The sequence below is a fragment of the Vombatus ursinus genome, unplaced genomic scaffold, assembly GCF_900497805.2.
Source record: "Vombatus ursinus unplaced genomic scaffold, bare-nosed wombat genome assembly UNPS02014878.1, whole genome shotgun sequence".
NCBI lineage: Eukaryota > Metazoa > Chordata > Mammalia > Diprotodontia > Vombatidae > Vombatus > Vombatus ursinus.
In genome coordinates, this window is record NW_020954656.1 from 208,802 (window position 1) to 225,233 (window position 16,432).

Sequence of the window (16,432 nt, forward strand, 5' to 3'; positions counted from 1 at the left end):
ACACACACACACACACACACACACACACACACACACACACACACACACACATTTTTAGATTTCAGCTTAGGGCAAGTGACAATGCTACTTGGGATGCTGACTATGGTGATTAAGGAGTTTACAGACAGGGTTTGAAATTTGTGAAATTCTAAAATAAATTAATGCATGGTACTCAACTGATAATTAGATGCTAACAAACATTAATTATAAATAGCAAGTAAAGTCCCTTGAAGCATGTTGTGTTTAGGATAAGCATACCCGGAATGTCTTCACTAAAGCTTGTTCTCTACATTTGGGAGGGGGAAGAGGAGAGTAGTATAAGAAAACTATTAATCAACTTTTTAACATAAAGTATGGCTGTAGACAAGCCTATTAAAAACTTCATTATTATTTGATTGTTATTCCTGTAATAAATTATAAACATCCATTCATTTTACAAATGAGGAAACTGAGGTCAAAGGATTTAAGCTATTTGCCTAGTTACAGACATGGTATCTGAATGACTCATTATTTTACATCCCATGGCTGTTTTCATTACAATACTACACTAAAATTTCATAGATATAAGCTAGATAGATCTGAGACTAAATATATAGGAGGAGCTTAGCACATGTGGTGCCAGGCATCTAACAGGTGCTTAATAAATGTTAGCTGACTGACTATGGTCTAACATTTATCATAGGGAAGTGTCAGAATATTGTAACTACAAGAGATCCTAGAGATCCCAAACCGATAATTATTAACAATAATTTAAGATTGATTTGAATTTGAATCTTTATCTTTGTTTTAATGAGAATTTCTTTTTCTTTCTGAAAAGTTTTCACAAGTAGAAATGACAAAACTTGGATGAGAAACTACCAGTATGTTGGCTATGGAAACTATTATGAGAGAATATAAAAACTCGTCTTATTAGCCAAGTGCAGAATATCATAAAAATTATGGAATTAATACTTCTCTAAAGCAATAATTGTTAACTTCATTTTTCTCATTAACTAAAATGCACTTTTATATTTGAATAGGTTAGATACACATCATATAATAATGGCCCCAGGATTATTTCTTGGAGATATGGTTTTCATTTTTATTCAAGAAAACTAACCACTGATAGTCTCCCACCATAAATTTTTAATCCTAATGAACATTTTCCTTTCAACCTGGTATCCTCATCTCTCTCTTGTCAATGAATTCAAATTTAATTTTAATTTTATCTTAAGAACAGCACTACTGGGTAGGTAAATAAAATATAGTGTATTCAAAACTTAGATATAAATTACTTCTACTATCTACTATTTTGAATTATCTGTATCATAGGCCACCTTCATCATGTTAAGATCATAACACCATAAGAGAGCCAACTATGCCAAATGAGTTTTATTAGAAAGTTTATTTTCTACTCTCTAATGTTCCACTTATTTAGTGGTCAGACTTTTGACCAGCTCAAAGATCCAGAACAGAGCCAAAAGTAACATCGTAAGTGCAAATGACAGCTTCAAACAAAATGCTATGAAACATCTGAGGAGAGAGAATCACAGAATCCTTATTTCAGAGTTGGAGGGGAACTCAGAGAGCATTTACTCCAAACCTTACCAGAACAAATAATCTCTTCTTGGTAGTCGAAATGAAAGTACTTCAAACTAGGAAGGAGTGAAGAAGATGGGACCAAGGAAAGCTTCACAGACTTAAAGAAAGGAATTTCAAAAGGTGTAAATGGGGGTAGGGGAGGAGAAAGGAGTTGGCTCAGTCTAGGTATGCGGGATAGCTTTAGTAAAGGGGTGGAGATATGGAGAGGAAAGTGAGAAGAACCAGCAAGCAGTCCAATGTGGCTAGAATATACAGAATGTAAGACAGGAGAACAGGTTAGCTCACTTATTTTATTCCATTAAGAGAGGAGTGCCTTCTCTTCACTTAGTATTACGTGAAAAAGTGCAAAATCATGCTAAGTTAAAAACTTTAGTTGTGTCTTTTTCCCCGGCAGTATGGAATTCTTCCCTGGTTAGCATAATGATTCATATTTATAAGGCCCTTTAAGATTTATAAAATGCTTTCTTCCTAAAAGCTTAGAGAGGAAGTTAGTACAGTTATTACACTCATATTGAAGATGAGAGAATAAAGGCATGTAAACGTCAAATATCTTGTCTCTGGTCACAAAGATAGTAAACATAAAAAGTGGGTGCTAAACCCAAGCCTCTTAACTACAGCCCTTTCTACTAGATCTCACTACTTAAGAGAAATGGAGAAGGTTAGGACAGAGACATAGGGTAGAAAATGCAGGGGCAGCAGAATTATCAACTCTAAAGCATTCGGATAAAGACACATAGTGTTCTATATAATACATGAGGGCATTACTGTATGCCCTGTATAATAATTAATGATCATAATGATGACTGAGCATAAAGAAAAGATTAAATTATGCTTCTTACCCATGTACTAAGACAGGGGAACATGTAATAGATTTTAGAATGGTTTATCTCAAAATTTGTTGTATATTATAAAGGGAAAGAAACTCAAGATGAATTTAAGGTACACTAGGGAAGCATATAAGTAAGTAAACAAATAAGAATTTTCAAAGGCAAAAAAAGGACAGTGATAATTTCCCCATGTAAGGCTGCTGATAAAACTAGTAGGCAAAAAAAAAAAATTCTCAAAGATATTTGCTTTGTTAAGTGGTTTGGATTTCATTTATGTCTTAGCCAAAGACAGAGTATCAGCAGGAAACCTTCTTTTAAACTGAATGTGTGTGAAGTCAGAAGGAGTAATGTGATCTAACAAATTACTAGCACTACTTTTGGCAGTATCCCAGACTTTTCTTGAAGTCCTCCACTGACACACTAAATAGCATCAAGCCCCAATTATCTTGTGAATCCTGACAGCTCCTGAACACATATGGTTGTATGATTTCTTGGAAAAAAATCTATATCATCTTCCAATTATAAAAATAGTAATACAGCTTTTTTCCAGGAAAGCAACCCATTTGGGCTACAATACAGCTATATATGCATTTACTTAAATACATATTACAAGATGAACTATAAAACCTACTTTACTCTCAGTTGAGGAATTTTTTTTAAACCAAATTCTGTTTATAAACTCTATGCACTGAACATTTCCATGGTAATGGAAACACACTGAATTCCACAAATGAAGTCTAAAGAATTCTATCATATAACACCTAACGGCATGATGGTGGCATTAAAAATGTGGAGAAAACAATATGCTTGCAACAAGAAGGCATATTTTTATTGCAAATCAAGAATGCTGATCATGACAGAGGAGAAAGATGAGAAGAGCAGTAAAAATGGCAAGTGAAAAAAATGAAACAGTCTGAGTAAATGATTAAGACACTGACTGACAAACCATTGAGGGGATGAGAGAATGAGACATTTTTAAAAATGAAGACAACAGAATGAGCCACAAACCAGAGTATGATGCTATAGATTGGAGAAACCTCACGGCAAAATGAATATCTGATATATGTGTGTCATCTCAGCTATGAGACTGAGTTGAACAAAAAGCATTTGATGATTCAACAAAGAAAATAATGGCCTTCGCTTATACAGTGAGGCAGGAAGGTGAAACAGATAGAATCCTAACTAGTGAGTCTAGAGATCTAAGCCCCAGCAACCATTTGTGCTAGTTTGATGAATTTTCTGATTATCAATGTCAATGTATCCAACAATAGAAAGAGGATTCTTACTATGAACACAACCAGAGAATAAGCATAAGACGTGGATGGCAAACAACCATCTGTTTCTCTCTCTCTCTCTCTCTCTCTCTCTCTCACTCACACTCTGTCACACACACACACACTCTGTCACACACACACACACCCCTTTCCCTTGGGTTGAAAATGATCACACTATTAGAGTTACTTCTTTGATAACTAACCAGTCCAGTAATGTGTTTTCATTTGTATTTTACAATGTAAGACTCTCAAAGAATGATTCTTGTAGAAAATAGGCACAAAGTTGAATTTCCTAAGTCCTACTTGAAAGCTCATTTGCACTGTTGTAGATCTCCAGAAGAAATAAAGCTTTTTTTTTTTAAATCCCCTTATTCTCTGGCTGCTAATCATTAAACACCACTGTAACTGCCAAAAAAAATCAAACTTGTGGAAGACTCAAGGTGTAATGGAAAGATACATGAAAGATATAAAATTGTCAAACCTTTCTAAGAATAACATGTAAGAAATGGTATGAGATACATCATGCAGCAAGTATATGGTCAGAAAAGGAACTAGGATGATCATAGTAAGAAGAAAGCATAACAAAATGGATAGTTAAGTGTTACAATGGTATCTAAAGAATTATAAGTCCTACAGCAAGGTCTACGATGTACTGAGTATATCCTCTATGAAGAATTTAAAGGAAGAAATGGAAAAAAATTACATAGAAAAAAAGACATGGGCAAGTTCAGTCTGTGCCAAAGTAGAAAGGACCAGCATTAATGAAAACACAGTGCTCAAATACTTAAATACTCATCAGGTCATCAAGAACACGTATAGCCATATAAAGAGGTGGTCCATTCACATAAAGGTAGGAAAAAGACAACTTGATAGATGGCTAAATGCTATGCTGGTATCTAAAAAATGCCAAATGATATAGAAGATGGCTCCACCTGCACTGGGTAGGTCCCCGAGGGAGGATCTGACATGAACAAAAATATCTAGAATAAGAAGGCAATGGATTGTGATTTACACTAGTGGGAGGAGTAACTACATTGACTATATCATGGATGGAAAGTACAGAGTAAAGGGGAACTCACTGGACAGACTATCAGTGAAGAAAACTCACAATTCAAGTAGACTAAATCTACTACAGAAATCCAATTCATCAAGCATTTATCAAGCATCTCTATATGATCGGGACTGTGCTGGAAGATGTGGGAGGTTAAAAAAAAAAATCAAGGACAAAGTCCCTGTCCTCATTGAACCTACTATCTATGAGGGCAGAAAACTGGCACATGAAGAAGATGAAGATAAGAAATATACACCTGAACACTCAAATGAATGGTAGACACAATAATTACTTAAATATTAAAATACTGAATATGAAAAGTAAACATCTGAAAGTTATTGCAGATAATACAAACAAGCTATTCAGCTCAGCTAGGGTTAGTGAGTGAAACTGATAATTTAATAACTAATTAACTAGTTATTAATAGAACTAGTTATTACTAGAAAGGCAAGAGGAGTCAGTCCAAAGGGGTTTTGAGCTTTGAAAAAAAAATCACGGATTCCTATCCTGTGAAATTAGAGAAACTATATCATAGAACCCTTTAGGAAAGAGTTCTAGTTTACATACTCAAACAAAGAGAAAACAGCAACTGAAGAAAGTGAGGATGGCTGGAAAAGCCAATCTAATGAAAATATAACAAATCAATGGCAGTTTCTAGGATGGGAGAGCCCATAAGAGTAGCAGTCGGACATATCAGTCAATGTTATAGAGAAAAGTGCATAAAAAATAAAAATAGTGAAATGTTCTATTTTTAAAAGCTCAGACTGAATAAACTAATCAAGTAAATATATTTTTTAAAAAGACAACATATCATGTCCTACAAAGAGCATTTAACTGGGAATCATAAAACTCAGGTTCTACTAGCACAACCAATAATGAATTGTGCTTTGGTTTTCTCTTGTGTAACATGAAGAAGTTGGACTCAACAATGTCTTACCATCTCTTCCAGACCTAATTTTCTATGACTCTGTGAATGAAAATTTAATACAGTAAAAAAGTTAGTTTTTTAGTTCTATTTCTCAAATAGAATCAGCAGTCACATGGACAAGTAGGTGAACTTTTTGAATCAGAATATACAACTAAAGTTTTGTCCAATTTTTAAAAAAAAGATATGTCCCTTTAAATGCAACCGATTTGAAATCTGCATGAAGCATGTTTAATATTTCGCTTTTGCTATCAGTGGTGGGATGGAGGAGGTTATCTTTGATGTTATCTCTAATGCTTACACTTTTAAAAAATAGATTTTATTGCTATCTAATGCACAGAGATTGAAAATTACATATTACAGAATCTACTTAATTCCCTGCAGACAGATGAGGGCAGTCAAGAAAACTTACCTGCTATATGACTACCTAACCTTAAGAGAAAGACTCCACAAATTGTTTTGTTATTGTTTTTTTAACTCAGTTCTATCACTGCTAAAGGAATAACTCTCCCTAAAGTAATTTAACTCTTAGATCCAGGATAACAAGTATTAAGTAGCTTTATGCACTGCCAAATAACGTATTCAAGTATAACTTAAGAGATTGCCAGGAACTAAGAATATTATGGGGTTGGGGGTGAGGAACGAAGTGGGTAGTTCTTGAGTGAACAGTCAGTAATGATTTGAAAACAAAACAAAACAAAAAACTGTTAGTTCTTTGATGGGAAGCCTAAAAGTCAGCCAGGTAGACCAAATCACACGTAAATCTACGATGGGTTCAAAGTTTGAGAAGAGCAAGCGAAGTGACCTGTTTTTGTCTCTCTCTTCTTTGCACTTTTCCCTTTATTCTCTTTGTCTGCTTATCTTTCCCTTCCACTCTTACTCTTCTTTGCATTTTAAATTTTACGGTCTAGCACTCACTATTCCATCATGAGGCTGTTTCTTTTTTATTACTGCATGTATCAAAGTTTGGCTATTTTCTCTTTAGGCAAATCCTAGCAATAAGTCTCAAAAGATCTATATGTAGTGGTTACTGATCCAAGAACCAGAAGGAACAAGTGGGTCACCATACATGTATGTTAGTTACAAGGGCTAACCAACAGGCTTACTGTATATAGGCAGTCAGAATGACTAAAAGTGTCAGGAAAGCTAAATAGAGATTAGATTGACCAAGCAAGCTATAATATATCAGGGCATACCAATCAAAGGGTTTATCTAACATTAATGATCACACTGGCCTTTAAACACAAAGTAATCTTGGTGACACATTCTATTTGTGGTTCACTATAACATTTTTTCTCGGACTTAAATGTACTCCATTGTTTCGTATTGGGTTTTTGGTTTCATTTCTCAAATAGAATCAAGAGTTACAGACAAGCAGGTGAACTCTGACTCAGAATGTACAAACTGAAGTTCTGTCCAATTTAAAAAAAAAAGATTTCCATTTTGGCAGCTCTGATTTAAAAATTTCATGAAGCATGCTGAATATTTCATTTATAATCATGTAATCTGCTTTTATCTCAAGTTGTGAGTTGTTCTTTACTAGGCAATATTCCATTACAGACTATGGTATACAGTTTTTACCTTTCGAACTGAAGCCAAACGATTCATCATTAAAGATTCTTCTCGGTCATCATCATCATCCAAATCCAGCATAGGCATACTAAAGGTATCAATGATGCTACAGCACCTGGAGCTCTCATCTCTTGGATCAAAAGGATCCACAATGATGGGTTCAGTTCCTTTTATTTCACATCTGCAGAAAGGGCAGCCTTGACCATCTGATTCCTGAACAAAAGAATAAATGAATCACTGGCCTTTGCATAAAATGCACAATTACAGTAAAGTTCTATTGTTGTAAAGGTATGATAAAATTTATGTATTTCCAACTTCAAAGACAAATCCTGGGGAAATAACAAAGTGTCTAAAGGCTTTGATGTTTTTAAAAAACAATCAAAAGATCTGAGCTTCCAAATCTCTGAGCTTGGAAGGTTTTAAAGTAACTAAAACATACCATAGAGTTACTAGAGAAATTAGACAAAAAGACGGGAATCTGACAATCAACCAAGCTGTAATAATAGTAATGATCAAGAATTTTAACATATGATATGGAAAGTCTTCCTATTTATAGTACAAGTCACATTCTAAATATATCAACTTCCAAGATCTAGGTCTATTTAAATCTTGACTTACAAGGAAACACTGGAAGAACAAAGAAATAGGATTTCAATTTCAGAAACCATGGCAAAATCATAGTTCCAGAATTCAGTGCCTGTTGCCTTGACATACTCAACTGGGAGGTAATGCTGCACAGGCTGACATTAACCTCATTTCAAATCTTTCCTTTAAATAAGAAATTCCACTCAAACCTACTGAAGTATTTCTGAGAAAGGGTCAATTTTGCTAGGAATTGCCTTTTTTTTTTGTCTCAAACCTATTATATTCATCTTCTACAACTGACTGAAGTTCACAATGGGCAAAAGAATGGAGGAAGTCCTATGCTACCTTATAAAAAGGCTGCAGCCTTGAAACAGGTGGCAAACTTTAATCACCCTACTACATTAGGGGAAAGGAATGCAAGCAACTTTTCAGTACTAAATTCAGACACAGAGATACATAACAATTTTTTTTAAATATCATGCCTTCTAGGCAGAGATGATAATAATTATGTTCATATTAAAGATAGTAACCCTAAGACCTATAGACATTGTACCACATTAAAGAAACTGAAGAGGTGGTAAAATGGTTTAAAGATTCACTTCCATATTTATCCTAGGACTTCACTTGATACAGTCATCTTTTTCCCCTTTTTAGCCATAGCCTGGCCACTGAAATGGAACTTGAACATTCCCCATTTAGAATAAGAAATCATTTTCTCTTTAGTTTACTGCTAGCCAGGGCAAAATAAAATTCAGGATCAACTGCACTCCTTAAAAAGAATTTCTACTATATCACAGTGCTTCACTCACTCAAGTCAGCTCATTTCTATTCACACACTAAGAAATATAAGGACATAATATCAGACTTTTGTTGGAAAGTTCAGTTGTTCTACAGGTAGGAAGCATTTACTACATAGTTTATCTACTGCACAGCAGAAAGCACTGTCATTACACAATGGCAATGACTTTATTATATACAGAATACGTCCTTATAATAGTATTTAATCTAATGGGAATTATCTACATCATAAGGTTTTCTCTAGGAACTGCCTATGTTATTATGAAATTTAGTGAAGCCATAATTTAATAGACTATCAACAGAGACATAAGCATTAGATTCTGTTGAATGATTGACTAAACACATGCAACAAGGAATGGGTCAAATGTTACCTCCAGAAATTGTTGTTTAGTTTTTTCTTTAAATGATGCTAATAATCTGTACTAAGAATCAAAATCAACTTACACATCTGGTGAAGCAGATGTAACCCTGGTGAAGCCCAGTAACCATTCCTCTTTTACAGGGATTCATTTCTGCAATTCTATATTTTCTTGTAAAATTTGTTTCACTTTATGACTTCTGGTGACCACAAAACAAACTGGTGATCTTTTAACCCATTTGGAGTTTTACTATTAAGTCTCCTTTTAGGTTTGTCTTTTGTTTATGGTTCCGAAATGATTACTACTTTTATTGTTATAGTCTATAAAGGATAAGTTTAGTATTTTTGGTATTTACATTTATCTGAAATTTTTCTGAAATTTCTGTCAAAGTGTTATGTGGTATTGAGAAATTATACACACACATACACATATACTTTTACTGGTGGCATTAGAAGAATATCTTTTAGTTATAACTAATCCAGAATTTTTTTTTTATCTTTTTTTATCCCTTTTGTTTCTCATTCTGTTAGATTTGTCCAACTCTGAGAGAAAAACATTAAAGCAACCTATTATGATTTTTTGGCTAACTATACTTTTCAATTTGGTTATTTTTTTCATCAAGAATTTAAATAATATGGAATTTGATGGATAAGTTTAATGTTGATATCAGTGTGTTGTTTATAGTCCCTTTAAGCATAATCTCCTTTCTTGTTTGATCTGTGTTTATATTGTGAATTTTTATTCTCTCTTTGATAGGAGACAAAGAAAACAAAAATTATAATTTGTCTGTTTTTATGGATCCACCTGATGCATAATCACTTTTCTTCCATCCTCTCATTTTTATTCTATACTTTTTTTTAAGATATAGTTCTTTCAATCAACAGATCATGGGATTTTACTTATCCAATATATCACCCTCTTTTGTTTTATTGGATTGTTTAATCTATTCACACATAAAATTTTGAGAGATAAGTTTATGGGTTCCTTCCTTTATGTTGCTAGTACTTTTTTTAAAAAATTAGGGTCTTTTTATTTTATTTTTTGTTCCCATTCTCTTTTAAGTCAGTGTACCTTGTCTCTATCATTGTTTTGTTTAAGCTACTTGAATGTAACTATTTCCACAGGCTCTGCCCACCTTCACCTCCCTTTGTCAACCTTTCCCCTAGTTATGGTGTTATATATGACTTACTAATTTTTTTCTTTTATTAAGTTATCCAATTCTTCCTTCTTTCCCCCTTCCCTTCAAAACCACTCCTCCTCTCCTCCTATTACTTCTATTTTCTAGTATTATTTTATGCACTTTTTTTTAAAAAAGGATTTCTTTATTCTTTTCACTTACAATCTTCCTATATTTTTAAAAAATTTTATTCTTTGATTTATGGTCCATAAACTTATTTATTCTGTCTTTATTCTCTGTGTTTCTCATTGAATTAAAGTTTCTTAAGTTTCATGTATGAGTTCCTTCTTCTAACAAACTTCTGTTGTTGCTTTTTTAGATCTTGTCCATTCACCTTTTCTCATCTGTAGTATGGCATTCTTAAAAGTATCATTTATGAGGTTAATAATGAGGTTGTAGAAACATTGTCTCATGGTAGAAATGTTCATGTGTTCTAAATGGTGTGGCCCACTTCTATATCCTGCCCTCCCCATGATAATTCTCCTTCCTAAACACCATGCAGTCCCCTCTCTGGGTCCAGACTCTCCCATACTTGTGGGTGTCAGTTGCCCCCAGAAGTTCTCTTCTCTTAATCTAAGGAAAGATGTTTTATATGAAGGCTCAACAGTCTCTCAGAGGAAGTGATCTACTATGCACAAATTCCTTCAGACTGGATTCATATAAGGTTCACCATCTTCCAAGAAGGAATTTACTAGTGGGACTTCTTCCCTGAATTGGGTCCGCCTTTTATCCCTTTATTTCAACCCTTCTCTTTGTTATTTGTCCAATTTTTCCTATAATCCCTCTCTCAATGACACTATAAGAGCTAGCTGACCTTCATTAGTCCTCTATAGACTTGATTAGGGTGCATCACACATTCTCTTCTAACTTTCACAACCCCACTACTCTTTTGTTTAACCTTTCATTTTGCAGTTTAGTTCCACAAAATACAATGATTCAACTATGGGAGTGAAGGGAAGGGAAGTTTTAGTTTATAATGTTTTAAATCTACTCTTCTACTATTTTTCCTCCAATTTTTTAAACTGCACTTTCATCTTTGTCTATTTCTCTACTTTTAAGAAGAAATGTCTTAATTGTTCCTCTGTTGTTATTGTTGTTTTTGTCAACTTTTTTTTTTAATATGCCCTTCTCCCCCACCCCTTTTAATGGCCTCTTGATATGGGATAATTTGTTTTGTCACTTATTCTTTTCTTCTTGCCTTGGTAAGTTTTACTTACACTTCTTGTGTTTCTGTTTTTGGGACTGTATGCAAGTTGGATAATATGCTCATATTTTTGGGGTGGCGGGTGGGTTAGAAGAAGACGACTTTCATCTTGCTGAATACATGACCCCCTAAGTTTTGGCAATGATTTGAAAACCAACAATCAAAAAATACTAAGCAAAAATTCAACCCCATATAAGTTCAGGAAAAATAACTCTTTTTTCATATAGCTTATGAGTACGGACATGTTACTTATGTCAAACTATGATGGAAATACTAACTCATATCCACACTTGGACCTGAGTATGAACATATTCCTTTTTCCTTTCCAAATGAATAACATACCATCAGTAAAGTCATCTAGCAAGTTTTAAAGTAAATACAAATACTAAGCATCCAAATATTTGAGGCAAAACTCTACTAATGACAATGTCCATCAAATCCTGAACACACTTGGTACTCTAAGCACAATCTAAAGTTTGTAGAAGTTTGCAAATTCACAGTACCCTTTTTTTTGGCTGTGCAAAGGAAGAAATGATGGGGGAAAGTACACACTTTTTAAAACCTCTACTTTGGAGAAGAAAGGATAGCACCATAAAAACAAATTCATTCTCACAGTCAAAAGAAATATAGCCTAAACAACCAGGAAAAACTTTATTTCATCACACAATAAAAATATATGCTTTCATATACTTTTTCTTTGCAATAAAAAGAGCAAGAACAAAAGACTACACAAGTATTTCTACAATACGTTGATGAGCCATCACCTGAGAATCAAAGGCCAGATAAGAAACCGTGAGGGTCAAAAGATTAAAACAAACACAAGAAGTCCTGTTGAGTCATTGAGGCACAGAGATGACCCTGGGTTCACAATGGCTATACTAGTGCAAAACAACTTCTGTAAATGTGTTCACTAAGCTGGAAAATCTTCAAATATGAACCCAACAATGCACTGCCTTTTCCACTGAATGACTAGGTCACCTAGGTTTGGAGAAGTTCATTAACAGAGGGAGCGTAGCATGAAACATTTCAGTCATAGCCATTGTGGAGAATTATCTAACAAGTCAAAGATCACAAGTCAGACTTTCAAGTACTTGAAGATAGCTATCACAATCCTCCTGACTCTTGTCTTTTCCAGTTCAGCATATCCTGCTTTTTCAACCAATCCTCTTATGACATGCACTCAAGATCCTTCATTATTCTGGTTTCCCTCTCCTAGACTTAATCCAACTTATCAATGTACTTATAAAAATATGTAGCTAAGAAGTGAAGATAATAGTCCAGCTGTAGAATGAAGAGAGTAGAATGCAGAGGTACTATCTCTTGCTTATTCTGGAAGCTATCTCCCAATGCAACCCAAGAAGACACAGAAGAGAACTTTGGGAAAATGTGGAGTGACAGGAAGAGAAACAAGAGAGCAGGGTTATGGAAGCTAAGGGGGAAAAAAGAATAAACAGGAAGACAGGAAGGAGGGAGGGAGGGACAGTGAAGGGAAGAAAGGAAGGAAAGAAAAAAGGAAGGGAAGGAGGGAGGGTGATGGTCCTAATAGCTACAGAGTAATCAAAGACAATGACAACTAAGCAATGGCACAGGACTTGGGGCTTAAAATGTCAAAGGTGGTGTAAGAAGCTAGATTTCAAGGAGCTGAGAAGTGAATGAACGTTAAGAAAGTAGAAGTAGCAAAGTATAAAAGAATTTCTAGAAGTTTGGCACTGAAAGGAAGAAGAGATATGAGGCCATTGCTTGTGAGTGTGACAGGGTCAAGGGAAAGAGTTTTTGCTTGTTTCTTTTGTTCTAAGGATAGGTTAAACCTAACTTTGTTTAAGAGGCAGCAGGGAAAAACCCAACAGTTTTGAGGATTCGGGGTGGGGTGGGGGGAGAGCTTGAGAAATTACAGGAAAGGGGGAAAGACTGCAGAAGAGTAGAAGTGGATGCAGGAAGGGGAGAGAGATATTGAAGGAAAGGAAGACAAAAAAGGGGAAGGAAGGAAAGAGAGAAGGAAGACTTATTAAGTACCGGCCATGCTGCCATACGTCAGTCACTTTGCTGTTTTACAAATATTATCTCATTTGATCCTCATAATATTGCTGGGTATTGTTACAATTATCCCCATTTTAGAACTGAGGAAACTAAGTCAGACATGGGTTAAGTTATTTCCCAGGGTCACACCACAAGTAAGTGAGGCCAAAGAAAGAAAGAAAACATTTATTAAGCACTTACTATATATCCCTGAAGAAGAGTAGAAAGAGAAAGAGAAGGAATGAGAAATTAAGAAGGGGGGAAGATTCCAGAGCAGACAAGATTTGGGACAGGAAATACAAGCAGAAGCATTGGCTCTGGCAACCCTGAGGTAAAGGAAAAGAAAAAGGTGAATATGTAGAGGGGTTCTGAGGTGTGGAAGAAGGCAGACATACATCCATTTGTTCGTTTGTTTTTAGCAAAGAAAATTTGACGGCCGTGTAAATAACACTGAATTATATGCCCCAGATTTTAATTTTTATTATGGCTCCTTAAATAGATCAAAAACAATTACTCAGTGATTGGTATCTTATTAAAATATACAACACTGGCCAAGTTTCATACACCAAATCAAATGAAGAGTTAAGCCAGAGTGGTACAGATTATTGCTTTACATGGATTTGTGATCTACCATGACTAGAGAACTCATGCCACACATAGAATCCCTAATTTGCAGCTGGGAGCAAACCTTAAAGGTTGGCCCCTCATTTTATAGACTAGGAAACTGAGGCCAGAGAAAGTTAAGTGACTTGAGCAAAGTCACACAGGTAGTAACTGGCAGAAGCAGGATTCGAGTTCAGTTCCTCTAGTTCTAATTCCAGCATCTTTCCATTATACCAAACCACTTTAAATTTGAATCAAATTACAAATTACATTTGAATTCTTAGGAAGATTCTGAAGATCACCTGGCAGGATAAGATACCAGACACTGAGGTCCTTTCTTGAACCAAAGTGCCAAGCATTCAAACTCTATTTCAAGAAGCACAACTCCAATGGATTGGCCAAGTTGTTCGAATGCAAAACGTATGTTTGCCAAAAAGACTATTTTATGGAGAACTCACACAGGTCAAGTGTTTATATGGTGGTCAGAAGAAGCGACACAAGGACACTCTCAAGGTCTCACTTAAGAACTTTGGAATTGATTGTGTGACATGGGAGACACTGGCACAGGATCACCCAGCATGGCATGCCCTTATCAGAAAAGGTGCTGTGTTTTATGAGCAAAGCAGAATTGAAATGGCTCAAAAGAAATGCAAGATGTGTAAATTCAGAGAATCCACCCCCAATTTTCACATGGACTATTTGTGCACAACTTGAGCTTGTATTGGTCTGATCAGCCACAGGTGGACTCACTCTAGCATAGTGAGGTCATTTTGGTCCTCTCTGAGAAAGAAGGACAACAACCAACCAACCAATCAACCAACTACTTTCTTCAAAAGACCGTCTTTCTAGCCACCATCATATCCCCTCCCCCCCAACCCTCAATTCCAGGCTCTGATAGGTAAGCATTTAAATTATTTTCAGCAGAACCAGGTCTCCATGACACTTGCTAGCCACCTACACATATTCTCTCTGTGTTTCTCTTCCTCTTTCCCTCCTTTCAGTCACTCTCTCACTCTCTCACATTTCATTTATATATCTAGATATCACATGTAGATTAACTGTAGATAAAAAATTTCTTAGTGACCGATGATGCTAAAAATCATGACTACATTTTGTTTCCATAAAACATTTTAGAAATAGATAGCAACAATCAAAACTGAAATTTTTGGGCTTTTTCTTCTACACTGAATTAAAGTTTTCAACAATAATATGCATTCAACATTTGAAAGCAAATGTCTTTTGGAAAGAGCTAACTATTTTTATTGTGTGGGGAAATTTTAAGGTACCTTCCAAAGTAAACAGTTTGTGAATTATTCTCCTTATACCAGGCACATTACTGAAGCACAAATTCTCATTCCATGTTCTATATTGACACGAGCCTTCACTGCTCCACAATAAGCATGATACCACAGAAAACCAGATAAAAATTATCATGAGAAAAAAATGCCTCTTAGTTAATATTTGATTCAGCTGAGGGAATGGAAGCAAACTCTACTGCTCCTCCAGCCAAAAGTTCAATCAAAATGAAGCATCTAGAATGAAACTGTATCCAATAGAGTCTCTAGGGAGATAAATTATCTGACATATCACTTAGTATTCTGTGCAGACTCAGGCCTGCTTATTCCATTTATTAAATAACACAGATGTTTCAGTTGGAGGGAAAAAAAAGTATAGGAAACCTCTCCTGAGGCATGACTAATGAGCCATCATGACAGCAATTAAACACTAACCACTTGCAGCCTGTAAAACTGACATCGCTACAGTATGTTTCTTCATTTTCTCATTAATTATACAAAAGTTAAATTCGCAATGAAGTTTGATTAAGCTGAAAGTGTAGCACCTAATGGGAGGAAAATTTAGTGTGCATTTGTCATCTGAGGAGTGATTTGCTAATAAATGTCCTTTGGTAGAAAACATAATGTTTTTCATTCTTGTTCCTCTGTTTCCAAGTGATTTGCCAGTTCTTGGCAAAACATACAGGACTTTTACTAAGGCTTATTTTTAATTGATATAATTAAACTTGCTGATATAGCAACTTTGAAGGTTCACCCAAGGTGTTAGAAAAAGAAAGAAAAAAGCGTGGCAATCCACCACTACAATTCAGCAGACATTAGCATGTCCTGGTTACTCAGTTAAATCATACACTTCAGCAAACAAACCAAGTGTGACATCAGGAACTTACAGAATGATGGGAAAAACACTCTAAACCCAGTACCTACATACCAGGAAAATATAAGTACTGTAGAATATAAAAACCTGCAGGTAGAAACTCATTAGCAAAAGAAATGGTCTGGAATTAGAATATAATCTTAAGTACTCTTACAGTTAATAATCACTTAGAGATTCTGATACTGAAAAAGGAGAACAATATCCTCAAGAGATACAGAACATTTCAATGTTACCTCTTTTAATATCGCAAAGGAATCTCTAAAAGTTGAGTCTCTGGGATACCACAGGGTT

General features: G+C 35.0%; 1 protein-coding gene across 7 annotated transcripts in view; it reads right to left on the reverse strand.

Moving 5' to 3' along the window:
- Positions 1–16,432, reverse strand: part of LOC114028336 (E3 ubiquitin-protein ligase CBL-B) — a 137,471-nt gene that overhangs the window by 77,595 nt on the left and 43,444 nt on the right. For all 7 annotated transcript variants that reach the window (XM_027842588.1, XM_027842587.1, XM_027842584.1 and 4 more), the window contains exon 7: positions 7,240–7,443. In XM_027842588.1, coding sequence (XP_027698389.1) covers positions 7,240–7,443 — 204 coding nt within the window. The remainder of the gene's footprint in view (positions 1–7,239; positions 7,444–16,432) is intronic.